General features: G+C 40.9%; 1 protein-coding gene across 1 annotated transcript in view; it reads left to right on the top strand.

Moving 5' to 3' along the window:
• Positions 1 to 26,246, top strand: part of KHDRBS2 (KH RNA binding domain containing, signal transduction associated 2) — a gene marked incomplete at both ends in the record, with an annotated part of 414,972 nt that overhangs the window by 285,760 nt on the left and 102,966 nt on the right. Inside the window, one exon of the mRNA XM_083351280.1 lies at positions 3,135 to 3,330. Coding sequence (XP_083207406.1) covers positions 3,135 to 3,330 — 196 coding nt within the window. The remainder of the gene's footprint in view (positions 1 to 3,134; positions 3,331 to 26,246) is intronic.

The following is a 26,246-nucleotide window of genomic DNA, read 5'->3' as shown; positions in this document are numbered from 1 at the left end:
TATTACATTATGCCCTAGGTTTCCTCCTAGAAGGCCAGGACCGCTTACCTGGTACTTCTCTACCCTCCCAATATTTTACTTCCTGTGATATGAGGTGTTCCAGCTCAGTGAAAGTGCCTGGCCCAGGTTCATGACTAATTAATGAGAGTGACCTCAGCTTCTGCCATTGACGGGTACAAAACAAAGGAATACAACAGCGTATCATAATTTTAGGTTTTCTGTATGTATTTTTTCCTCTGCTACACCCTTGTCATAAGTTATTAATTTTGCATTGATGTTTCTGCAATGAATTCTTCCCTAATTAAAAAATTATTTAGTTCGCGTGGGAGAATTTCACTCCACCTTTTGATCCCAAGACCCCTACTGTAACTTCCAATTAAAAGTATAAAATATAAAAGTACAAAAAAAACATCTAGGATAAAAATGCAATATACCAGTTAAATAATTCAAACCAACAAACAGGGGCAATAACCAGGTCATTTAAAATATACATAGCCATAGCAGGAGGTAGAGCAGACCGATCAACTATCTTTCTAATATTCTAGCTATAGACCAACCTTTTAGGAGCTGTCCACGATCCATGAGCTACCGAGCAGAAAGCTTGCTAGAATGCCTTCACCAAGCCAATATTTGGAGATAGAGGAAATAGAGCAGCCTCAGAAGTTCAGTGCCAAGTTCAAGCACATTTGTGTGAGATGAAATACTCCCAAATTCCTTAGGATGTTTTAGATAATAATAGTAGGGCTTTGCAAATACTGAAGTGATTTGGAATAGTGTTTTGGATCTCAGGTGAGTGTGAACACAGCACCTTTCTGCTCTTTATTAAAGCAGACCTTCTTTTTCCAGGCCTTTTTCCTGCCTAAGCCAAAAGAAAGGTAAGATGGCTTAAACAATCATTTTAATGAACCCACTGTTTAAAACAGCCACGTCTTTTTTCCACCTTAGTGACTGTTGTGATTCAGGGTCAGCCTGTGGGTTCGGCAGTTTGGTCGGACGATTCAGAGGAGGAGGAGGGGGGTGTTTTGTAGAGCTTGCTGAGAATAATATTGAGGCTCCACAGAGCCCTCAGCCAGGCCCCTCCCACCTGGTCACAACGCAGACCCAGCTGTGTGAGCCTGACAGCGTGGATGAAGATGACCCACAGCTGGCCCTGTTCAAGGACGCCCGACGCAGGAGGCAGTCAATCAGGAGTAAACAGAGGAAGGCAATGGGGCACCTCGGAAGGAGGCAGAGAGAAGCCACGCCCTGAACTGTTTAAAAGGGGAATGTGTGGGAGGGCTGGTTTGCTGAAGGCAACCGTTTGAATAGCTCCTGTTTCATGGTTCGTGTTTGCTCTCTTTGCTCTGTTTGCTCTGTTTATGTTTTTATGTTAATAAATTTGGCAGGTTTAATTCCAGCCTCTTGCCTTCTTGTAAAAGGGGTTGTCCCTGCCTTTTCTGCAGGGCCGGTACCAGGCTGGTACAGAACAGTCACTTTCCAGAATATCTTAACTGTCCTGAACTATTTTTTCTTCAGGGTTTCCATCCTTGGAATCCTTCAAGCTCTTTTGAACTCAGGAACTCTAACCTGATCATTTTCAGTTTTCCCTGCCTCAGTTTAGTGTATTCTAGGATCCCATGGTTACATACTCCCAAGGTTCCTACAATTTCCACTTCCTCAGCCATTTCTTTTCTGTTAAGTCCAGTACAGCTGAGCCCCTCATTTCTTCTTCCACCTTTTGGATAATGAAATTATCTGGAAAGTATGTCTACTTGCATAGAGTTTAAATCCCAGATGATATCAGGGTAGTTGAAATTCCTCATTGCCATGGTGGTGTGTTTCCTGAATACCTCAGCCATCTGGTTTACAAAGATTTCATCTGTACCTTCTGGTTGGTAGGGAAATCTGTAGCACACACTCACAACAGTGTCATTCCCGTGTCTTTTCCCTTAATACTCATCAAGATGTTTTTCTGCAGGGCTTTCATCCTACTACAGATAGTCCTCAACTTACAACCAAAACTGAGCCCAAAATTTCTGTTGTTAAGCGAGATAATTGTTAAATGACTTTTGCCCCATTTTGCAACTTTTCTTGCTACAATTAGTAAGTGAATCACTGCAGTTGTGTGATGCAGTTAGTAACAGGGTTTTTAAGTGAATCTGGCTTCCCCATTGACTTTGCTTGTCAGAAGGTCGCAAAAAGTGATCACTTGACCCCAGGACACTGCAACCGTCATAAATATTAAGCAGTTGCCAAGCATCTGAATTTTAATGTTGTGACCATGGGGATGCTGCAAAGGTCGTAGGTCTGAAAAATGATCATAAGTCACTTTTTTCAATGCTGTTGTAACTTTGAACAGTCACTAAATGAATGACATTGAGGATCCCTGTATTATGAATCCCATACAGGAGTCATCATTCTTACACACACACACATACACACACAGGCATACACTTTTCAGTGAGTCTGTTTCTTTTGGACCTTTTTATAAACTTCCAGGATTATATTCCTGCCTTGAGTTCTACCCAATCAGATTTCAGTAATACTAATAAATATTTGTCCCCCTTATTTCCCCCCATATCAGATCTTTCACCCTAGGGCTTTCAAGTTGACTCACTTTGTTCCTTATATTCTGCACATTGATCTAAGCGGATGAGCAAACAAATCTTCTTAGGTTTGTCTGCTGCATCTCCTCAGCACCCTTTTCTTCTTATTACTTCCTTCCTCCTTTTAAAGTTTACTGATGAATGGTAACGTACCAATAAAGGAGCATATTTGTAGCTCAGGGTTGAAATGAGGGATCCTTGGTGCTCCCTGAGTTTGGTTGCTTTCTTGCAGGCGTTTCATTACCCAAAAGAGGTAGCATCATCAGTGCATCATCATCATCATCATCCGGTAACAACAGGGCATCAGAATGTTCTGATCATGTTACCTAGCTTGGATAATGAAACATCTGCAAAAAAAACAACCAGGCTTAGAGAGCACCAAGGCCCCCGAATGGTAATGTGCATTCTCTAAATTACTGGCTCTTTCCTCTAATAACAGTTTAATGTCGAGGCAGTCAGCGCAGGAATCCTTTTATGTATCTTTATAAATCTTTCATATCCTTTTAGCGTTCCTTATCACAGTCATCCGATTGCTCTGTTCACTCTTAGGGGGCGTGGGAGTGCCATTCCTCCACCACCACCCGGACGAGGAGCTCAAGTAGCAAGAGGAACGCCAGTGACCCGCGGAGTACTCCCGGTCCCACCCACCACCAGAGGAGTCCCCACCCCTCGAGCCAGAGGAATTCCAGCAGTACCAGGTTACAGGGCACCCCCTCTGCCAGCCCATGAGTCTTACGAAGAGTATGTAAGTACCTGTTTTCCAACAGCACAAAGAAATGTCAACGGTTAAGTCAGATTTCATATTGTTGCAAGTGGTTATTCATATGTTAATTGTACCCATAAAGAGCATTCAGACGAATCCCAAGGGAATCGTTTGCATTTGATGAGCTGGATGCCGCATTAGCTTTTGCAGTTTCGGAGTTATTCAGGCTATTATCTCATTCCCAAGTATTTTCTTTTGCAGAACGGTTCATCCCGAGCCAGGGCTATTATATGCATAGGAAAACATAATGCCTGCCTTCTTTTTGGAAGTGATTCTGAGGATTGCTGAAAGTCTGAGCTTTGCAAAGTGTTGTCGGAATGTTTAGCTTTTATTTTTAAATGATACATTGATGTGGTAGTTTTTATATCATACTTTTCCTCTGAGAGTTCAAGACAACACCCATAGCATTACTTTTTTCATTTTTTTCCTCAAACCAAATTTGCGGAAGAGGTTGAATAAAAAGCTAGCGAGTGGCCCAAAAACATCCAATAAAGTTTATTTGGGATACGCTAAATTGCATTAATTTTCTTCTGATTTTCTTTGTTTGTTTGCAAGATAACTACTGAGTTGAGAGATGTATGGGCTCACAAAATAATCAGAGATGGGGAAGTGGTTGTTTTTCATCTATTTAATTGGTCAATGTTGAACCAAATAGTTCTCTTAAACTTTGGTAGCCCCAAAACCACAGGTTTAAAAATACTCATTTTAAAACAATCAAATGTTATTTTATTTTATTTTTAACTAAAAATACACAGGCAACACCAGAATAGACCAATTGCAAATGCATTATACATTTGTTTATTTTTATTTTATTTCATTGTAAAGGATAGGGTTCCATTTTTATAATGAAATGTGATACAAGCAATACAAAAACAAATTGAGTCTTTCAAAACCAGTGATTTTTTTTTAGAGAGAGCTAATATACTGTAGAGATAAAATTGTTAGAATTAGGAACAGCCAGGCCCATCTTTTAGTTCAGGGCTCTTCAAACTTGGCCCTTTTATGACTTGTGGACTTCAACTTCCAGAATTCCTCAGCCAGGCATGCTGGCTGAGGAATTCTGGGAGTTGAAGTCCACAAGTCATAAAAGGGCCAAGTTTGAAGAGCTCTGTTTTAGTTCATCAGCCATAGAAATTCCCTAGGTGACTTCAGGCCAGCTACTTTCTCAGCCTAATCTACTCCATAGGATTTCTATGGGGGTGTTAAAAGTGAGAGAAAGTCCCCATAAAAACAACAGAAATTCCTGGAGAAAAAGCAGAACATTAATTTTATTATTTTTTTTTATTGAAAAGTTTTAAAAATACAGTTTTCCTTTAAAAAACCCCCTTCCCCCTCCCTCCTCCCCTCCCTCCCTCCCCCCTTCCTCCCCCCTCCCCCCCTCCCTCCTCCCCCCCTACCTCCCCCCAACCCCCCTCCCCCCCCGGACTTCCCAGAGCTAAATACAAGGTATATATATATAAAAAAGCAATCATAAACAACCATATGCTAACAACTATAAATTCTAAAATCCATCACTCTCTAACTTATATAGGATCAAACAAAACTTAGCATTATTAAATATATATAGAAGACTAAAATAGAAAAAGAAAAAAGAAAACGAAAGAAGACTTATTCGAATGCTACATAAAACTTCTTAACCCTATACTTGTTCTGGATAAACTCAATCCATTTTCTCCATTCCATTAATTTTATTATTGATCAGTTAAGGGTTAATATAGGCAAGGCATGCTTGCACAATGCTTAGGCAATGCATATTGTCGAATTTAATATCAGATACACAAGCTCTGTCTTGTCTGGATGTGCGCACATGCGTGTAATTCTTTTCAAGCTAGATAAGGAGCAGTGATTCATCAGGGATAAATGGAAATTTTGATCTGTTTTCTGAATGAAGGACATTCATGCTATTATCATCATTTCATTTCTGTACGAACCCAGAGCAAAATAGATCATGGCCAATGAGCCTCCCATTGAGGTATATCATCGTGGTTTTGGAGCTTCAGATCTTGGCTTTGCCTTTGCATGGTTGTCTCTGATCTTCTTCTCTCCCCCTCCAACTCAAGTAACATGAAGCCATGATTGTTTAATCATCCAGAAAGGTAGGAATGCTTTTAAGAGAAGGTTGCAGCCAAGCCACTGCATAGCTCAGGCTCTTGAAGGTTTTGAAATAGGCATTGATTTTTTTTTCTTTTTAAACAATCTCAGGAGTTATTTTATTTTATTTCAGGGAGTGAATGGAGAGATGTTCAATAGTTCATAACTGTGAAAAATCCCCAAGTAATTATATCTGGATGATGTGCTAAATAGGTAGTGTCAAAACTTTACTGAAACTAACCCAGCTGCTGGAAGCCTCCTTGATATGTTTTTAGCAATAGAACCGAGAAAATTATAGGTCCTGATAAAGAGGTAGCACAATTGTTTCAGGTTTCTAAAACATCTGCTTAAGAATGAGACTTCCACTTGTTTGGGGCGTAAAATTACAGACAGTCCTTGACTTATGACCACAATTGAACCCCAAATGTCTGTCACTAATCAAGACAGTTGTTATGTGAGTTTTGTCCCATTTCACGACTTTTCTTGCCACAGCTGTTAAGTGAATCACTGCAGTTGTTCAGTTAGTAACACGGTTGTTAAGTGAACCTGGCTTCCCCACTGACTTTGCTTGTCAGAAGATGGCAGACGGTGATCTCATGACCCCGGGGGACACTGCAACTGTCATAAATGTGAGCCAGTTGCCAAGCATCCGAATTTTAAATCTTGTGATCATGGGGATACTGCAGTGGCTCTAAGTATGCAAAATGGTCATGAGCCATTTTTTCTCAGTGCCGTTGTAACTTTGAACAGTCACTAAATAAATGGTTGTTAAGTCGACGCCTGGCTGTGCAAATGTTCATGTCTATCAGTGCCTAAATGCCTTGGGGATTGTTGTATGGTGGGAATACTGGAGATGCAACACTGACCACGGTAATGACAGATTAGAAACCAATTTCGTCTCTCAATATTCCTAGTGAGTACTACATATAAAAGATCACTCTTTTGCTGCATATTAAGGTATCCAGAGCAGTGTGTCTCAGCTTTTATTTTGCAAATGGCCTTCTTCCAACTTTGTTTTCTCTCATAGTCCAGCCTTCCCCCATCCAGGTTCCAATACCAGTTATGTGTCACGGGACAGAAAATGGTCTCTTTTGTGACATCAACAAGAAAGCATTTGCAGTATAATGCACTTTGGCTTTCTGCTCCCAATCCTCTTCCCGCAACACATATATGCAGTGCTTTTTTTGTATAAGAAAAAGGTGCCGGAACTCACACATGTCATACAACCCGCCTTGCCTACCCTACAAGGTTCCATCCAAAAAAGGTGCCGGAACTCCGTTCTGAGCATTCTATGAGAAAAAAAGTCCTGCATATATGTTATATATGTTGATGATTTGAAGAGGGGAATTTGGCATGAATAACAACATAGTATAATTCAAGATATAACATTCCTTTTGTCTGGAGCCCTACCAAAACTAACTGGATTCAGTCTTGGCGTTTATCCCTAGCAGATCTGATAACCTATAGATCCAATCACTTATTCCATTATCTAAGTGCTCAAACCAGAGGAATAAAATGAGAGTTGCTGTTTTTAAGGCTGTACTAGTTTTTCCTTGTGTATGTGGTTTTTTTTTAAAAAAAACAGCGAAAATTACTAAAATGACACATGCTGCTCTTTAAGCTCCATTTGCTATTTGCATTTTTCAGTGGTCTGGGGACAAATTAGAATGCCTGTACTTATTCAATAGATTTATAACAGAAGATATTTTGTCACATTTTTAATATTTCTGCAGAAATATATATATGCCCATTGTGGTAGAAGGTATTATTTAAGAGAGAAGTAAACATTTTTGGAACTGTTTCGTGATCAACAGGCCTGTGAAAAAAAGATGAGGTGCCCCTGGATCCTCTCCTCCACCCTATTACATCTATCCAACCCACCAGAATGGGAAGGCAGGGAATGTTACGAGTCCCATGGGGATTGTCAGCTGGTGGGAACACAAAAAAGAGCCTCCTTACTTATGGAACATCATTTCCCTGAGATACAGTTGGCCCCGACCCTACTGTTTTTTCCAAAAGGCCCCCAAAATGTGGGTTTTTTGCCAGTGAATCTAGGGACCTCAAAAGGAAATGGAGCCAATCAAGTGGCTGATTTGATTGTGTTGTTGCTGCCATGAGGGGGTGGGGTGGGGTGGGGTGGGCAGTGGAGTTTCTTTTTAATGGTTTTGTTTTTTTATTACACAATGGATTTTTAAAACTTTGTAGGCCGCTTGGAGTCACCTTTGTATGAGTTGGGCAGCTATTGTACATTGATTTAATAAATAATTTCATATAATATTTTTATATAATGAGTATAACATAATAATGATGGTGTATATAATTATTATAAAAACAACGCATGTAATTATTGTTATAAAGATAATGAACACATTTCTTGAAGCCACCAGTAGGAGGTGCTTCAACACATGGCTTGAGTGCAGGTCTGTCTAGAAATCCCTTCTGTCAGGACAAATGGCAAAAATGACAGGCCCAGGAGACTTGAGAGGAGGAGGGAAAACACTTCAAAGAAGTAGAGTTGAACCTCTTGAGTGGCAACAGCTGATTTACACCTTCAAGGAATGGATCCAAAGGGACTCTCCACCTTCACGCAAGGGGCGTCCTCAGATATTTACAGTGCTAAATAGATTTTTTTTTAAAAAAAAACAAACCTAATTTAGTTCTAGTGGTCTTTCTTGTGCCATCTGAATTCTAGGTAAGAAGTGAACTCTATGAATGAAGAATTGACAGTAATTGAAAATGAGGACCCCTATCCATTTATCTTATACATTGACAGGTAGTCCTCGATTACTGACTACAACTGAGCCCAAAATTTCCACTGCTAAGCAAGACAGATGTTCAGTGAATTTTGCCCCATTTCTTTCCACAGTTGTTAAGTGAATAACTTCAGTTGTTAAGTTACTAGCATAGCTGTTAAAGGAATCTGGCTTCCCCATTGAATTTGCTCGCCAGAAGGTCGCAGAAGCTTGCTTGCTTGCCAGTTTCTAAGCATCCAAATTTTCATCCCGTAACCATGGGGAAGCTGCAACGGTTGTGAGTGTGAAAAACAATCATCTGTCACCTTTTTCAATGCTGCTGTAACTTTGAACGGTCACTGAATGAATGGTTGTAAGTCAAAGACTACCTGTATTAAAGCATTTCCCAGTGCTTTCTAATGCTTTTAAACAGGTGAGCAGGATTTACAGTAAGAATAGCCCCTCTAGTACCGTATCTCTTTTCCCTAAGTACTTGTTTCCTAAAAAAAATGTTGTCTGTAACAGCTCAGATGAAATCCCTGTTTTGGAAGGAAAGGAAGAAAGCCAACTTCTTCCTCTTTATTTTGCACATTGTCCTCCTCACAATCAGAAACAGTGCCAAGGCCATAATCCACCCACACTTGCTTGTTAATTCCAGGTTGAGGGGCCCTTGGTGCTCTCTGAGATTGCTTGTTTTCTTGCAAAAGTTTCATTACCCTAACTAGGTAACATCATCAGACTAGCACTGAGGATGTTACCTACAGTTGTTAGGGTAATGAAACATCTGCAAGAAAACAAGCAAGCTCAGAGAGCACCAAGGACCCCTGAGCTACAAAATATTCTCCTTCATTGCTAAGTCCAGGTTAAATAATGGGTGATACAGTTCCTTAAAGTCCCATTCATTTATAGCTAATCACCACCACCACATATATTTTATTTCTGATTAAACATACCTGAGTAGAAAAAGAATATAAGTAGTAGCAGTAGTAGTAGTAAAAAATAGAAAGCACCTCTGAAGAATACATATACCTATGTCCAAGTAAAGAATTAGGTAAATGGTTGTTCTAAAACAGAATATTTTGCATTGAATTACAGGGGAGAGTAATAATGATCAGATATGGCAAAATAAGCATATTTAAAGATGCCATAGTGAAAAGCAAAAGCATAGTTACATTCCAATCCATTTTACATGTCAAAAAATACTACCAACTATCTCCATTCTTTAAAATTATATTTTTACTCATACCTTTTGTGGCATTGCATTTATTATTTATTGCAAGTATAGAAATGAACAAAATGGTGAAAAACATATCGCATGCACCGATCATTGGAGCAACCCAGACAATGAAATTTATTAATCTGAATAGCATGTTGATTTTAAGTGATGGATTATTTTTTTACACATAAAACATGTAGATAAACAGATAAATTACACTTTAATAATATCTACAGCTTCTTGAACATTCCGATGATATTGCTTCCAGATAATGACAATAAACAATAACTTGATTGTAACTTATGAGGATTTTATTAGAAGATTTTAGAAGGCTAATATGAATAAAAATCCATCTGACTGTAGTAGGAATGAGAGGATTTGTGTTCTGCTCTTGTTTTGTGCCAAATATCAGGACAGCAATCAGGTGCCCAGGCCATTTATTTTTTTGGGAGGCAGAGACAATTCAGTGAATAAACAAATCATAAGCTTATTAACACAAGCAAACAGATTTCAAACCTATCATAAAAACAAACATACTAAGCAAGATAATATATCCAAATTTTTTATAAGTTGCCAGGAGCTTCTTAATAATGACAACAGTGATACCCCAAGGGTAGCCAATTTCCATAATACCTAGTGCTAGGATCTGTGCACAAGCTCACAGCTTAAAGGGAGCACCTTAGGGAGCACCTGCTGCCGGCATCAACTTCCCTCCGCCCTGTACGCTCCCACAGAGAGGGCCTCCTCAGGGTGCCACCGATCAGAGAATGTCGGTTGGTGGCCCCCAGGGGGAGGTCCTTCTCTGTGGGCGCCCCGGAACTATGGAATCGGTTGCCAGTTGAGCTCCGGATGGCGGCCGACCTTTGCTCCTTCAGTCGCGAGCTGAAGACACATTTATTTGAACAAGCCGGCTTGGCCTGATGGGGGATGGGTTGGGTTTTTTATTGTCATTTTTAATATATGTATTTACTGTTTTTAGCTTGGGCATATGTTTAATATTTTTTAACTTTTGTATTTTTGTATTTTTTATATCTCTGCCCTGTTCACCGCCCTGAGTCCTTCGGGAGAAGGGCGGTATATAAATAAAATTATTATTATTATTATTATTATTATTATTATTATTATTATTATTATTATTATTATTATTATTATTATTATTATTATTATTAGCCAATGCAGGGAGTCCTTGACTTACGACTACAATTGAGCCCAAATTTCTTACGCTAAGCGACACAGTTGTTAAGTGACCCTTGCCCCACTTTACGACCTTCCTTGCCACAGTTGTTAAGTGAGCTACTGCAGTAGTTAAAGTAGTAACAACTGAAGCTGAATGCCAATCACTATGCAAAGTATGCCAATCTTTCAAAATATCACTCGTTCAGAAATAAAAAATTGGTTTGTTTTTTTTTAACTTTAGCTATTCAGCTATAAGCCATAGTTTACAAATTACAACTGGGTTCACATATTGCACTGAACAAAGCATCGGATGCCTTCTAACGTTATGTAAACCCAGCTGGAGTTCAATAAGATGGACACAGATTTGTAGCTATAAGACTGCAGCCCCAGTTAGATGTAACTCAGTGGGAATCTTCACTTGAGCTCAGTGACCTTTCCTTTGTTCATTTGGACAACTCAACAATCTGGAGAAGAAAATTAGTTCTAGCACATTTCTACCGTAAGCCTAGTTTCCTCATCTGAAACTTTTTAGCATGTAATGCACCGTAAAGTACACATTATTTTTCTGAATATTTTCCTAGGTCAGGTTCATGATTTGACTCACAAGAGATTATTTCTATATAAAATAGAATACCTCTTTCAACTGAAAATCTTGATAATATATTTCATATGTAAAAAAGTTTGCTCTTCACTGCTGGATAGAGTTTAAAGGAAAAGCTGACGCAGCCTAAAATGCAAAGTTGCTCTATGCGATACTAGTATAATACAGTTTAATAAATATTCATAGCTATATGTATAATAATCTAAGAAAGGAGTGTCAGGGGTGCTAGTTGGCTTTCTTTGGCCCCTAAGAATTCATATTGTATGCCTTGTTTTGCAACGGTATTTTTTTAATATTTTTTTTATTTTTATTTATTTTAATCCCATTTATATCCCGCCCTTCTCCAAAGACTCAGGGCGGCTTACAATCTAAGCACAAATCAAATGTGCTTAGCAATACTGATTCTGAAGAACTTAAGCTTAGCTGATGCACCAGCCATGCTAGACATGTTGAAAAACCTCAGCCTTTTGCCTTGATTTGACAACCCTTTCAACCTATAGTGTTCTCCCTCCCAGCTATTGATAGAATAAACTGCATATCTCATTTAGGATGAGATGAGAACAGCTTTAAACATTCTACAATGTAGAACCACAAATCCCTCCCTCCCAAATTTGGTTTGAGCTCAAGAGAATCATGGGAGATAATAGCTGAAGTTTACTTAAACAATAATGCAGTCCTAAAATGGGAGCAGTTTATTGGGTTCATCTGACCATGAAGTGCTGTATTGTAGGCCACAAGCCTGCATTTATTTGCCGCTCATCTCACTGTGGTAGTGACTCTAGGATGCTTGCAGAATGATAGAAAGATAAAAAAGATAATATAAAACAATACAATTAAAAAGATTAAATAATACACTAGAAACAAGAGGATGTGTGATGTGAGGTGGGGATCTTCTCTCTACCCCGTCAGCCATCCCCAACATGGAGAGCCATTATCAGGTCCCAGGCCAGCTGGCAAAGTCAGGTTTTAAGACTTTTCCAGCAGGAGAATATTCCAAAAGCCAGAGCCCACAGCAGAAAAAGCTCTTCTCCTAGATCCCATAAGCTTAAATTCTTTGGCATACAGGATCTGAAGTAAGCCTTTTCTGCTGTAGCAAGAGAGAGAAGCCAATCCCGTTGGGGCATGAGAAGATATATGTGTAGGAAGTTCCTAAAGAAAGCATGTCACCCATTTAAAAGAAAAAGAGAAGCAGACAGAATATTTGATCTAGTCCTGGGGGCCTTTTTTCTTTTCTTTTTCTGCCATCTAAGTGCTCAATTTGATTCCTCAGGAAGCTTTAAAGCACTAATGAAGAAGAACAGAAGAAAAAGAAGAAGAAAAAAACTCAAGAAAGAACATTGAAAGCTTACATGGATTTTCCATTTCAGCTCTGGTACAATTCCCTTTCATTTGGCAAAAAGGTGAAATGGCTCATATACCTCATGCTCTCTGCTTCTTCTTACCAATCTCTTCCAGCCATAAACAAACTAACTAAATCCATATAGTGGAGAAGGTCCAGGAAACAGTAAGTAGGAAAGAACTGGCTTAGAGAAGACCAAGCAGAAAATGATACATTTGCATACCATTTTCTACTTCAACATCCCTGAGCTTTTAATCTAAGAAAGGATCTTAGGAGAACAGATCAGAAAAAACCCAAAGTAGGAATCGGAGCTATACGGGTAATACAGTTTTGAAAAGGAGCAATGAATGATGTTAAATAGAGCAATGAAGCTGACCAACTGATTGGTCAGAGTGGGCAAGTGGCACTTGGCTGACCCTGTAATTTGCTCCATGAAAGTCACTGAAACTTTACTCCCTCTTTGGGCAAGCCTAAGTGTTTGGCGAAGTCTACTATGTGAAATAGGGACACGGTGGCTCAGTGGGTTAGGACGCTGAGCTTGTCGATCAGATGGTCGGCAGTTTGGCTGGTCGAATCCAGAGTGCCGCGTAACAGAGTGAGCACCTGTTACTCGTCCCAGCTTCTGCCAACCTAGCAGTTCAAAAGCACGTAAAAATGCAAGTAGAAAAATAGGGACCACTACGGTGGGAAGGTAACAGCGTTCCGTGCGCCTTTGGCATCTAGTCATGACCATGGAGACGTCCTCAGACAAGCGCTGGCTCTTCGGCTTTGAAACGGAGATGAGCACCGGCCCCATAGAGTTGGAAACGACTAGCACACATGTGCGGGGGAGCCTTTACCTTTACCCTTAATGTTTTAGTGGTTAACAGTAATCATTAACAATTTTTCATAGCCAAGGACCACAATCCGCTGGAAGTAATTTATGTGGTGCCATATTGTAAGTGGAGCTGAAGAAAAGCTGAAAACCAACAGAAGTAAACCTGAACTGTCCAGATCAAATATGAGACACACAAAATTTATTCCATCAATAGCTGGGAGACAGAACACTATAGGTTGAAAGGGTTGTCAAATCAAGGCAAAAGGCTGAGGTTTCTAACGTGTCTAGAATGGCATTCAAAATAATTTTGATGGCTTAAATATATATATTTCATTTTAAAATTCACTTGCATTTTTAATTCAGAAGTAAGCACCGGCCATATGCAGTGCTAATTTGAAGAGAACAGCAGGATAATAATACAAAATCTGATTTTTCCAACAGCAGTGCTCAGTTTTGGCTGACAAGGGCCCTATGTAGGGTGATGTCTTGCTAAATGATTAATGAGCTTTCTTGCTAATGGTGAGGTGGGAGTGCAAAATATTAACAGTCTCTTTTGAACCTACCTGCCGTAATATCTAATGTGATTTAATAATGCAGTGCAGTAATATCATTATATTTTAGGAATGAATAATTGGATCAAGTCAGCACAGAAGAAATTTGGAGAAAGAGTTGTGACAGCTCACTGAGTATAATACATTCCAACAAAATCCTTTTACATAGCATATGGTTGCCAATGACAGTATTTTGTAAAAAAAAATTCAAACAATATTATGTGTACTAAAGCATACATATCTCATTTTAACCCATAATTAGTGGACTTTTTAAAAAAAAACACCTCATAGTCATTATTATTGGGAAGTATCAAAGTATCAAAAAGCATTTCGCAGTTTCAATATTCCAGGTCTTTATGTTTTCTCTTTTACACATTAATAAAATCCTTGACAGTTGTAGAACTAATTTCAGCTCCTGTTGCTTTTTGGCCACCAGTAAGGATAAAATTTCACATACAAAAAGTTTTTGCCCAGTGGCAGATTAATTAATTTAATTAATTAATTAATTAAAATTAATTAATTAAAAGCCGATTCGGTTACCTTTTATTAATCAACAATTCAGTTGCATGAATATTGCACAGGTGTTTTATAGAATAGCAATAGCAGTAGCACTTAGATTTATATACCGCTTCACAGTGCTTTACATTCCACTTTAAGCAGAGTCAGGATATTGCCCCCAACAATCTGGGTCCTCATTTTACTGACCTTGGAAGGATGGAAGGCTCAGTCAACCTTGAGCCGATGAGAATTGATCGGCTGAACTGCTGGCAGCCGGCAGTCATCAGAATTAGCCTGCAGTACTCCACTCTAACCACTGCACCAACATGGCTCTTCAATAGAATGCAATTGAAGATGTTTTATTTTGATGGCAGAATTCACTGGCAGGCAAAAATCTTTTGGTGGGCAAAAAATGAGCAAGAGCCCTAATCTCAAATAAATAAATCCATATAATTTTGAATATCTTCACTCCTAATAAAAATCTAAAGGCTGCTATTCCCTTTCCAATTTGCAAATGAAAATGTAGTTTAGCTCTTTAATGTGTAAGAACAATGAAATGAAGTTGACCTTATTCTAAAGCAGAATGTCTTAGATTTGACATGACCCCTACAATGAGACTTTGAACAGTTACTGAAAAAGTTAAAAAGCTGGATAATGTTCCTGAAGCATTTAGTATTACAGAAGAATTATTCTCCACACGGAGATCATGTTAAGTAAAGAAATTGGCAGTTTGGTATTTTTCTTCAAATTTAATTGCTGCCACATGAGTGGTTATTTATTTAAGAATGTGTAGGGCCACCCAAATTGGAATACAACTCTGAGTGGCTCACAACAACAAGAAAACCTTCAAAAGAGTAAAAAAAAAGTCCTATAAAACCAAAAACTCTAGGACCTCCACCATTCTTCTGAAATACCTCCAACAAATGATTCATAGCTTCTGTTTTGCTCTACCCCAGTGCCTGAGGGAAGAGCCAATTTTTTATGGCTGTCCTGAAGGCTAAAAGGGTAGAGAATTCCTTCCTTCCTTCCTTCCTTCCTTCCTTCCTTCCTTCCTTCCTTCCTTCCTTCCTTCCTTCCTTCCTTCCTTCCTTCCTTCCTTCCTTCCTTCCTTGTACTGAAGTATCTGCAGAAACTTTCTTACTTGCTGCAGTGATGAAAAAAAAATGATGAAGCAAGTGTCATATTATCAAAACCCAAATCCTAGGCTTTTGTACTTGCATCCTGAAATTGGATATGAGAACGTAAGTCATGGGATTTAGATTGTGATGTCACAATGCATGCATTGTCACTCCGCCTGCCATGTTACCTCTGAATAAAACTTGTGCTTTTCTTGGTACTCCAGGATCTTCAAGCAAAAATGTTAAATCAAAGCTAAAACATGCAGTACATGCACACCAAACACACACGTAACAGGGTAAAGCACTGCAATTTAGCCATTCAAGCATAGCATCATATACATATTAATTGGCTTCTTGCAGAACAGCTATTGATTTAAAAGTGCAGAAGTAGTTTTGCTATTAGAGTACATATTTAATGATACTATTTGTTCTTCTCTCATTAGATTATATTGACTTTTTATGAAAATGACAAATTATGCTATTATAGCACAACGCTGAACAGTAACTTGCAAGCATTCGCTATCTTCTAACATCCTGTGTACTTTAAGATACCTGCTTAATTGAATCACCGTGATGTACAATATCTTTATATATTTCTTTATTCAATAAGAGAAGCCTTTGAAGAATATATTAACAAAGCACTCCATAGTAACAGTACACAGCTTCAGTAATGAAAGAATATATCAGAATGATGAAATAAGCAGAGAAAACAAAGAAGATTCACATATCTCAAATTGTCAGTGAAGAATAAGAGCTGTTTTAATTTAAATTAAAAAGGAAGATGGCAGAGCAAAAAAAGTAGAATAATCTTGAAGAATACTTTTCTTCCCCGGTATGTGCACTCTGGTTTTTTTTCCCCTGATATAACACCACACCAAACAGCCTCTTCTGTATTTTACCCAACATGTTTATAGAATTACTGTACTCTGGACATTAAAGGTGTGATTGAAGAACAGCTCAATCAGGCAGTCTGGCCTCTTAGTCAGAGTATCACTATTCAATAAAGGAGATTATAAAAGAGCCTTTGGCCAGCCACTCTCTCAGCCACACTTTACTCACAAGATTCTTGTGGGACGTATTTTTAAAATGGGGGGGCATCTGATTATGCATGTCAGTTTGGAATATAATTGTCAATCATATTGAAACATTATAGTGTTTTAGAAAGGTTTGGTGATATACCAAGTTCACTGTGCAAATAAATAAGCTTTGAAAGGGGCTATAATGCTATCCCAAGAATGTGTTGTAGAGGTAGACCTTACTTAACAATGGTCTTTTGGGAGTGGATGCGCTCATAAAGCATGATGTCACATGACTGCATTGCTTAGTGACTGCAATCCTGGCAGTCCACACTGTTATCAATAAGTGACGATCATGGGTCATTAAGCAAGGACATCACATGACTGGGAGTTGCAACTTCCTGCTGGCTTCCAACAAGCAAAACCAATGGGGAAGCCTACCAGAAACTGTAAGTCCTAATCATAAACCTTTCCTTAGATCAATGGCCCCCAACCTTTTGGGCACTAGGGATCGGTTCCATGGACAGAGATTTTTCTGTGGACTGGAGGGTGTGTGGTTTTGCATGCTTTTTGCATCCCGTGTATGGGGCTTCACTTATTTGTGCAGCCCGGTTTCTGGCATGCTGTGACCCGGTACCAGTCCATGGCCCAGGGGTTGGGGACCCCGCCTTAGAAGGTTCACAAAAAGACCGGCAGACAGGTGAATGATAGGACAACAGATAGGGGCATGCTGAAGGATCATGTAAGCATAGCCAGGAAGCGGATTTGTTATGGAGGGCAGGTGTGCATGCAGGAGAGTGCTGACATGGGTACACTGCACATTGGTGTCCGCTATGGAGTACAAGATCTCTGGGATTAAATACTCTATAGCAGGTATCCTCAGTAGTAAAAGCAGTGGGAGCAAATTGTGATCTTCCTTTACAGTTTCCCTATTGATTTCTTGTGGGAAGCTGGCAGGGAAGGTTGCAGACGGCGATCACATGAATGGGAGATTCTGTAACCATCATAAGAACCAGTTGCCAAGCACTCAAATTGTGATCATGTTAATATGAGGTACGGCGGCAGACAGAACTTTGAGATACCACTGATTCAATGCCGTGAAAACTTTGAACAGTCACTGAATCTGGGGTTGTTACCTGAAGACTCCCTCAAAGCGGCAGAAATACCAGAAGTGAGTCATTTCCTCCTTGCATTAGTGTATCTTCAGTTTTGTTAGCACAATGGCCATTGTAGATGAATGTAAATGGTTAGTTAGTTGTGTTTCCCTATTATATCTGTACCGATTTGAAAATCCATCCATCTCTAAAATCCCATCAAGTGATTAGAGCTTTTTAAAGACCAAATCCAAAATGTGAGGAAGCAAGGGTATTGCATCAATTCATTTGGCAGGTTATTGCTGATGAGTTTATTATTATACTGTATATTGACCAGCTAATATATTGTAAATGGTAATCTTCCCTAGTCCTATATTCTGAGATTTTTGCCTTGTTTTGATTGTTCTATCTAGACTGTGTAAAATATAGCAACACACAAAAGACATAGCCACGAAGATGTGTGTGTGTGTGTGTGTGTGTGTGTAAACAAAATGAACACTGGGGTGGAATAAGAAAAACTAAAACAGTTTTTATTGCTAAAAAGTCAAGCTTTCGTTGACTAACTGCCAACGTCATCAGGATGGAAACACTGGGGTAGGGAGATCGCATTTATATTGTTGGTGTCTGCACTCTGTTCATGGAGTGCGTCACTGATCTGTTTGTTGAGATTGGCCGTATTTCTTTGAGTTGTTGCACATCCGTTTTTGGGGGATGTAGTTGTCTCTGGGTATCTGTTGTCAAAAGTGAATTGCTGATAGTTCCATGTGTTGTAGCCATAGCTCTAGTCATTGCCCGTGTTCTCATACCAGAGGTCCTAAATGGTTGTTGCTCTTCTTCCCTGTGTTTTACATTGCAGGGTGGTTGTGTGTTGGTGCAATCTTGATTTTGATACAATGAGGCACTCTTGTAAGTGCTTGCACTGTTTGCCTCCATATCACGCACGTCGTTCCTCTTCCCAATTCCTTAGTGCCTGGTATGCAGGGGGGAGGGCTATGTGCCAGTTGGTAGAGGACTGGTTTGAAAACCAAGCTTCCTTAAACAAGCGGCCGCCTTTAGTGTTGTCACTGGCAATTGCCTCGGTCCCTGTTAGATTAAAGACGTGGTTATGTGTAGCCATGTGTGCCCACACCTGTGAATGTTGTTCTTGTTCAATTCATTTTTGACAACAGATACCCAGAGACAACTACATCCCCCAAAAATGGATGTGTGACAACTCAAAGGAATACGGCCAGCCTCAACAAACAGATTGGTGAAACGTTCCATGAGCGGAGTGCAGACACCAACAGTATAAACGCAATCTCCCCACCCCAGCATTTCCATCCTGACGACATTGGCAGTTAGCCAACGAAAGCTTGATCTTTTAGCAATAAAAACAGTTTTAGTTTTTCTTTTTCCATCCCAGTGTTCGTTTAGTTTGTTAATTTTAACATGCCTGGGATTCACATTTTTAATCTTATCAAGGAATATTCTCTCTCTCTCTCTCTCTCTCTCTCTCTCTCTCTCTCTCTCTCTCTCTCTCTCTCTCTCTCTATATATATATATATATATATATATATATATATATATATATGTGTGTGTGTGTGTGTGTGTGTGTGTGTGTGTGTGTGTGTGTGTGTGTGTGTGTTTCCAAAGGCAAGGTTTGCCAGCAAAGTTTTCTGGTAATTCAAAAGGTTTTTAGTCTTTCTCGTCCTTACCCAAGAGACAAGCACATAGAGGATTTAATAAGAAAAGGGTGCTAGAAGAGAGAAATTACTTTCTAATTTTCATTGCTTTTTTAGACTTAATTCTTCTCCTTAATTCCTTTTTCTGGAACTGACTGTTGGGCAGTGCGGAATGGTGCAATCATAGATTAACTAAATGGAAAATGACAATTCTGTTTACAAAACAGGATTGCTGTTTGCCAGAAATCCTAGACAAACAAGATGACAATGTAAATGGCAAAGTTTATTCTATGCTATTACTGTTACAGCTAACCAAACTGTTGTATCCACAGTACTTGGGACAAGTTAATTCTGCTGCATCCACTTTGAATTTTGAAAATAATCTGCATAACAGTGTTGACAAAGAGATGCAATTATTGAGAGTCAACACTTACAAGTAACGCCTGCCCCAAGTATTCTCTCTCTCTCTCTCTCTCTCTCTCTCTCTCTCTCTCTCTCTCTCTCTCTCTCTCTCTCTCTCTCTCTCTCTCTCTCTCTCTCTCTCTCTCTCTCTCTCTCATTTCTGCATCACAAGCATCAATTCCCTCCATCCCCAGTGACTTGGTTTATTTCGGTACCCGGCATTCTGTGGACACAGCAACTGGTAAGTGAGCTAGTTGCTTGTTTGCTTGCTGATGAAGCAGTTCTCTGAAGCACCCATTAAGATTTTATCAAAGCAGGGTTTTGTTTTGTTTTTTGAGAGAGAGATGAGGCCAATGATAAAGCACATATTTGTGAATATTTCTGATTCATGATTCCATCCTTTTTTTTCATACTGATTACTCTTACACATATTTTGCTGTAAGAGCAAATTGCCCTCTAGATTACCTTTTTCGTGCATGTGTGTTTTAAATAATAAATGAGAACACCAAATGAATCTCAGTGTCAATCATTTGAAAATCAGCTATGTGTTATAAAGCCCGAGTATTACCATATTACAATCAACCAATTTTGAATTATAGCTGTCATGCACAAGTTATAACTCTGAGATGCAAGTAATAAATCAGACACATTAAGAGCCAGTTGCCAGGGGAGCTAAAACTTCCTACATACAACCAAGACACTTTTTGATAATGCTAATGTGAGTCTCTGTGTTCTAGTTTTTTTGACTGAAGAAAAATTATCTGTTGGCAGGCACATGCATGCATTTTAAGTAAAGTTTAGATTGATTAATCCAAAATGATTGTAATGCAGCTGTAGAAAAGTTTATCCTTAAATGTGTTATTGCCAGAAGCACTTGGGATTAAATAAATTATTTTTAAAAGTGTTTTATTAATTCTAAAACATAACTCACATAATAGTTGGTTAACAGTGTGTTTGCTGGGTTTACATTTGTAAATTAAATTAAATCAAATCAAATTAAACCTAGAACTAAGGAGAAATGTTCCAACAGTGACAACAATCAACCAGTGGGCCAGCTTGCCTTCAGAAGTTGTGGGTATTCCAACACTGGAGGCTTTTCAGAAGAGACTGGACAACCACCTGTCTGAATTGATATAAGGCAGAGGTCCCCAACCTGTGAGCCACAGCCCACTATCGGCCATGGCCTATTCACAACGAGGCCATGTGAATGGCTGGTTGGTGCGTGTATGCACATGGACCCACTCAGGCAAGCCTTCCAGGTACTCGGGGCTCACTCATGCTAGTGTTGCAGGTGCTGTTGGCCCTACTTGCACAAGCAACGGTTGCTTGTGCATGCCCACCACCTGCCCTGCCCACAAAACCATCCCCTTTTTCCCCTCCCCCCCCGGACCTCCAACCCGGAAAGGTTGGGGACCACTGGTATAAGGTCTCCTGCTTGAACAGGGGTTGGATTAGAAGACCTCCAAGGTCCCTTCCAATTCTGAGGATGTTCTGTATTCTAGTAACCACACAAATATTTGCAAAGATATCAGTGCAAGTAAATAGTCTTCTCTTACTTACGAAGGAATTAAGCCATCACTCTTAGATGGTATTCTATCTCAGATCAATGGGTATATTTAAGAACATATATGGATGCTTAAGGAAAATGGCTGCCATGAGAGAAATAGAGTCATCACAAAGTATTTCACACAGGGAAAGAGGCCAGTCACAAAATACCAATTGTTCAGAAAGCAGCTTTGTGACATTGTACCCTGAGAGTTAGGCAGCATAAACATTTATTACTGTTGTGTAGTGAGTTCGTTGTGCAGGAATGAAGACGAGGTGAGTGAGTTCAGCAATGATCATGTTTATTTGCTTGCAGGATCTGAACTGAGGAACTGAGCTGTAGTCTGCAGCAATTTATAGCCTGGCCACTAGGTGGCAGCCAATAGGTTTAAAGCAACCCATTGCCGCCTAGGGGCAGCCAATAGCAGCACTGGAGATGGGGTGTATGAGTTGCTGGGAGCTGTTAGCTAGCTCCAGCTTACCACGTGGTGTTACAATTAAGCCCAATACATAAAAACCCTCCCCTCTTAGAATGAACAACATCATAACAACAATATGCGTGAAAATAACAAATTACAAAATTTAACAATAGTATGAATAGGTTTCCATTATCAATACAATAAGTCAGTTAACGACATTATAGCTCCATCATTGTTTTAGTACAGTCTCATAGTCAACAATTATCACAAGTACATACAACATTATAGTTCCTTTATTTTACTATATAATCTACTAAATAAGCAGGAGGATTGTGTGTCCTTGTGGAACGCCTCAGGGGTTCAGTCACTTTCTAGTCTACCAGCTTACCCACTGGGCTGGGCAGACCAGTGTCCTTTGATGCACTTGAGCCAGAAGGATTTGGTGCTCTTTGGCTGGCCTTTCCAGGTTGGCCCACCCCAGAGTCAGACTGTTCAGCAGAGTTGGCACAGCGGTTGTGAAAGGTTGGCTTGCTCCATCAGGGGATCCATGTTGCACATCCGGACTCCTGTTGTGATTCAGGGTCAGCCTGTGGGTTCGGCATTTGGGTCGGACGATTCAGAGGAGGAGGAGGGGGGTGTTGGAGAGATTGCTGAGGGGGTTGGAGAGCTTGCTGATGAGAGCCCTCAGCCAGGCCCCTCCCACCTGGTTATGACGCAGACCCAGCTGTGTGAGCCTGACAGCGTGGATGAAGATGACCCACAGCTGGCCCTGTTCAAGGACGCCTGACGCAGGAGGCAGTCAATCAGGAGTAAACAGAGGAAGGCAATGGGGCACCTCGGAAGGAGGCAGAGAGAAGCCACGCCCTGAACTTTTTAAAAGGGGAATGCGTGGGAGGACTGGTTTGCTGAAGGCAACCGTTTGAATAGTTCCTGTTTCATGGTTTGTGTCTTGTTTTGCTCTATTTGCTTCTGTGTTCATAAATTTGGCAGGCTTAGTTCCAGCCTCCTGCCTTCTTGTAAAAGGGGTTGTCCCTGCCTTATCTGCAGGGCCAGTAGTAGGCTGGTACAGAACAACTCCCCTCCACTCCAGACAACTCCTTATTGCTTGGCTGCCAGTTTGGGGACCTTGGGAGGGACTTTTGACGCAGTCCTCACTTAGTGGCCGTTCTGGAAACCGCTTTCTAAGTTGATCAATGTGGCGTCTGACAACTCGCCATCCTTCCAGCCCCTCTTCGTAAGAGAGGGGACCAGATGATTCAGTGACTGTTCCAGGAACCCACAGATTCCCATGCCCATAGTTTCTACCCCACACCCCATCACCCACTTGCAGCCCCCTCAGGGGTTTTGGTTGAGAGGCTTCTACTGCCACTCTATCTGGATGCAGCCTGTCCAGTTTCATGATCAAGCGCCTCCCCCATCTAGTTCTGCAGGGCTCTTCCCAAAGGCACTGCAGGGCATGGAATGCTGGCAAAGTAAAAAATCTGCCAGTCTGTGATGCCAGTCTCCCGTTACTATGCATTTAAGTGACTGTTTTGTGGTCCTTACCATATGTTCAGCTTGACCGTTACTGGACGGATGAAAGGGGGCAGACGTTGTGTGTCTGATGAGGTTTGCCCTTAGGAAAGCCTGAAATTCAGCAGCAGTGAATTGAGCCCCATTGTCTGAAACTAAGACATCTGGCAGCCCATGTGTGGCAAAGAGTTTTCTAAGCACCTGGATGGTCCTAGCAGTAGTCATGTTTGCAACCGGGATTACTTCAAGCCATTTAGAATGGCTGTCTACCACTATGAGGAAGAGCTGTCCCTGAAAGGGCCCAGCAAAGTCTATGTGTCTAGTGGGAGTGGGAGTCTGCTCAGGCCATCAGCATGGCCCATTTCCTTGCCGGGTTTGTGAAGCAGCTTAAACATGTAGGCTGATAGAAAAATAGACCATTTCAACATTCTTGGGGAAAGTATGTGGGGTGTTTGTTTGTCTGTTGTAAAGAGTCCCAGGAGTGGTTTGTGGTCTGTGAAGACCGTGAAGTCCCTGCCATATAAATAGTCATGGATTTTTTTTAATTCCTGCTACAATGGCTAAGGCCTCTTTGTCAATTTGAGCTTAGTTACGCTCAGCAGAGGACAGTGTCCTTGAATAAAATGCAATAGGAACTTGTGTTCCATTCTTCTCTAAATGACTCAATACTGCCCCCACCACATAAAGGGATGCATCACATGCTAAACAGACTGGTTTAGACTCCCTAAAATGAGTGACAGTAGATTTAACAGCTTGGCCCATTTTCTACTGCGGCTGCACACGAAATTAAATGTGTCCAGAGAAATGATGGAAACGGCTGAGCCTGTGTCCAACTCCATTTTACAGGGGATGCCTTGTACCTCCACCTGAAGTTTAAATTTGTGTCTGAGGGGGTGTTGGGCCCCGGTGCGGCATACACTTCTGTGGCTTGCACAAAACCCCACACTAAATGGCCCCTGGGCCCCAGTACCTCTCCTGGTCGGATCTTCTGACTGGCGCTTCGATGGCCGGTTCCTCTGGCAAGCTCTGCATACTGCTGCGATGTGGCCGGTTTTGCCACAGGCCCAGCACATGGCTGACCAGAATCTGCAGTCTGCGCATTGGTGGCGGCCGCCACAACCTTTACATCTAGGTAAGAGATCTGCCTTGTAAGGAGTCTCTTGTTGCTTGGTCCTGTGTGTCAGACTGTCTGTGCAGTTTGTCAACATTGGCATCTTCTTCATCTTCTGATTCCTCTGTGCGTTTGGCATCCTCGTGGTGTACGGTTTCTTTGTGCTGCATTGTTTTGGCAGGCCGGATTGTTCGGACGGCTCCCCTGGTGGCTTCATCTGCCATGACTTCGTCCTGGGCTTCAGTGAACGACAGGTTAGCTCTAGCAAAATGTTTTTGCTGCAGCTCTCGATTTCGTAGGCTGCAGATGAGCCGGTCTCAAAGTCGCTCTTTGACATCAGAAAATTTACACAGGCATGCGGCCTGTCTCAAGGCCGCGATGTACTCCGACATGGTCTCATTGGGTTGCTGCATTTGTTGTTCGAAGGTGTAGTGCCAGGCAATCACTGACATCTTTGGTTGGAAATGTTCTCCGAGCTTCTTCTTTACATCAGCGTAGGAGACTGATTCCTGCAGTGTTGGCACAAACAGGTTTTCAGCCAGATCGAATGTTGCTGGGCTGCACACACAGAGCAGCGTGGTGGCCTTCAGTCCATCTACTGCAACCTGGTTCAACCGGAGGTAGTTTTCGACCTGGGACAGGTACGATGGCCATCCTTCTGGTCGCTTGATGTCGAATTCTCGCAGCCGTCCAACCTTGGGCATTCTTCTGGTCTTCTCGGCTGGTTCCTGCATCTTCTGATCCTGCTTCTCCAATGCCCAGGGACTGACCACTGAGCGTGTGGTCGGTAGCGTGTCTGGCTAGCCGACCGTAGGGGGGGGAAATGCCTTTCCCACCAGGCGTGCACTGCCTCTCCCCTAGTGACTTTCAGCTCCTTCAAAAAAGCAGGATCCCACCCTTGTCGCCAGTGTTGTGTAGTGAGTTCGTTGCGCAGGAATGAAGATGAGGCGAGTGAGTTCAGCAATGGTCATGTTTATTTGCTTGCAGGATCTGAACTGAGGAACTGAGCTGTAGCCTGCAGCAATTATAGCCTGGCCCCTAGGCGGCAGCCAAACTCACCTATTTGAACAAGCCGGCCTGGTCTGATGGGTTTAGGGTACTTTAATTGTAATTTTAATTATTTTTTTATTGTAATTGGGCTTTTTTATTTAATTCTTATATTAACTTTTGTATATTGTATTTTATTGCATTTTATTGCCCTGTACACTGTCCTGAGTCCTTCAGGAGAAGTACGGTATAGAAATTAAATTAATAAATAAATAAATAAATAATAAAGCAACCCATTGCCACCTAGGGGCAGCCAATAGCAGCACTGGAGACGGGGTGTCTGAGTTGCTGGGAGCCATTAGCTAGCTCCAGCTTACCACGTGGTGTTATAATTAAGCCCAATACATAACAATTACTATCTACCCTAGATGTTCATTCTCAACCCTTAGCTTACTTCTGCCATTATTAGGGTTGATTGCACACTCAGCCAGACATTTAGATTCAATGTGGCATTTTTATCTACCTATTGAGTCCTTCCCAAGGACCCAAGATAGCCAGATGTTTAATGGTGTTAGAGGTATCATCGCAGGATATTTTTAATTTTATTTTTCATTTTAATTCCATTTATATCCCGCCCTTCTCCGAAGACTCAGGGCGGCTTACAAGCTTAGCAGTAGCCTTCATTCTATGTATATGCCTGCTTATTAGGGCTTTCGCCCCCCCCCCCCAAGCAGCATTATTACAAAGTCAGCTTAATTGCCCCCAACAATCTGGGTCCTCATTTTACCTACCTCGGAAGGATGGAAGGCTGAGTCAACCTTGAGCCTGGTGGGACTCGAACCTGCACTAGCTGTTCTGAGTAAAGCAGCCTTTTGCAATCGACTGATGGAGATGTTGTCTATGCTGATGGTGTTCAAGTGGTGCTATGATGTTTTGTAATTACACCCAAGGGGCCTATTACTATTGGTGCGGTAATGTGGTTTTTTTGGCACAGTCATTCTAGTTCTATTAG

This window comes from Vipera ursinii (genome assembly GCF_947247035.1).
Source record: "Vipera ursinii genome assembly, chromosome: 1".
Lineage (NCBI taxonomy): Eukaryota > Metazoa > Chordata > Lepidosauria > Squamata > Viperidae > Vipera > Vipera ursinii.
Note: the sequence above shows the minus strand (reverse complement) of the source record. Positions and strands in the feature narration are given on the sequence as shown.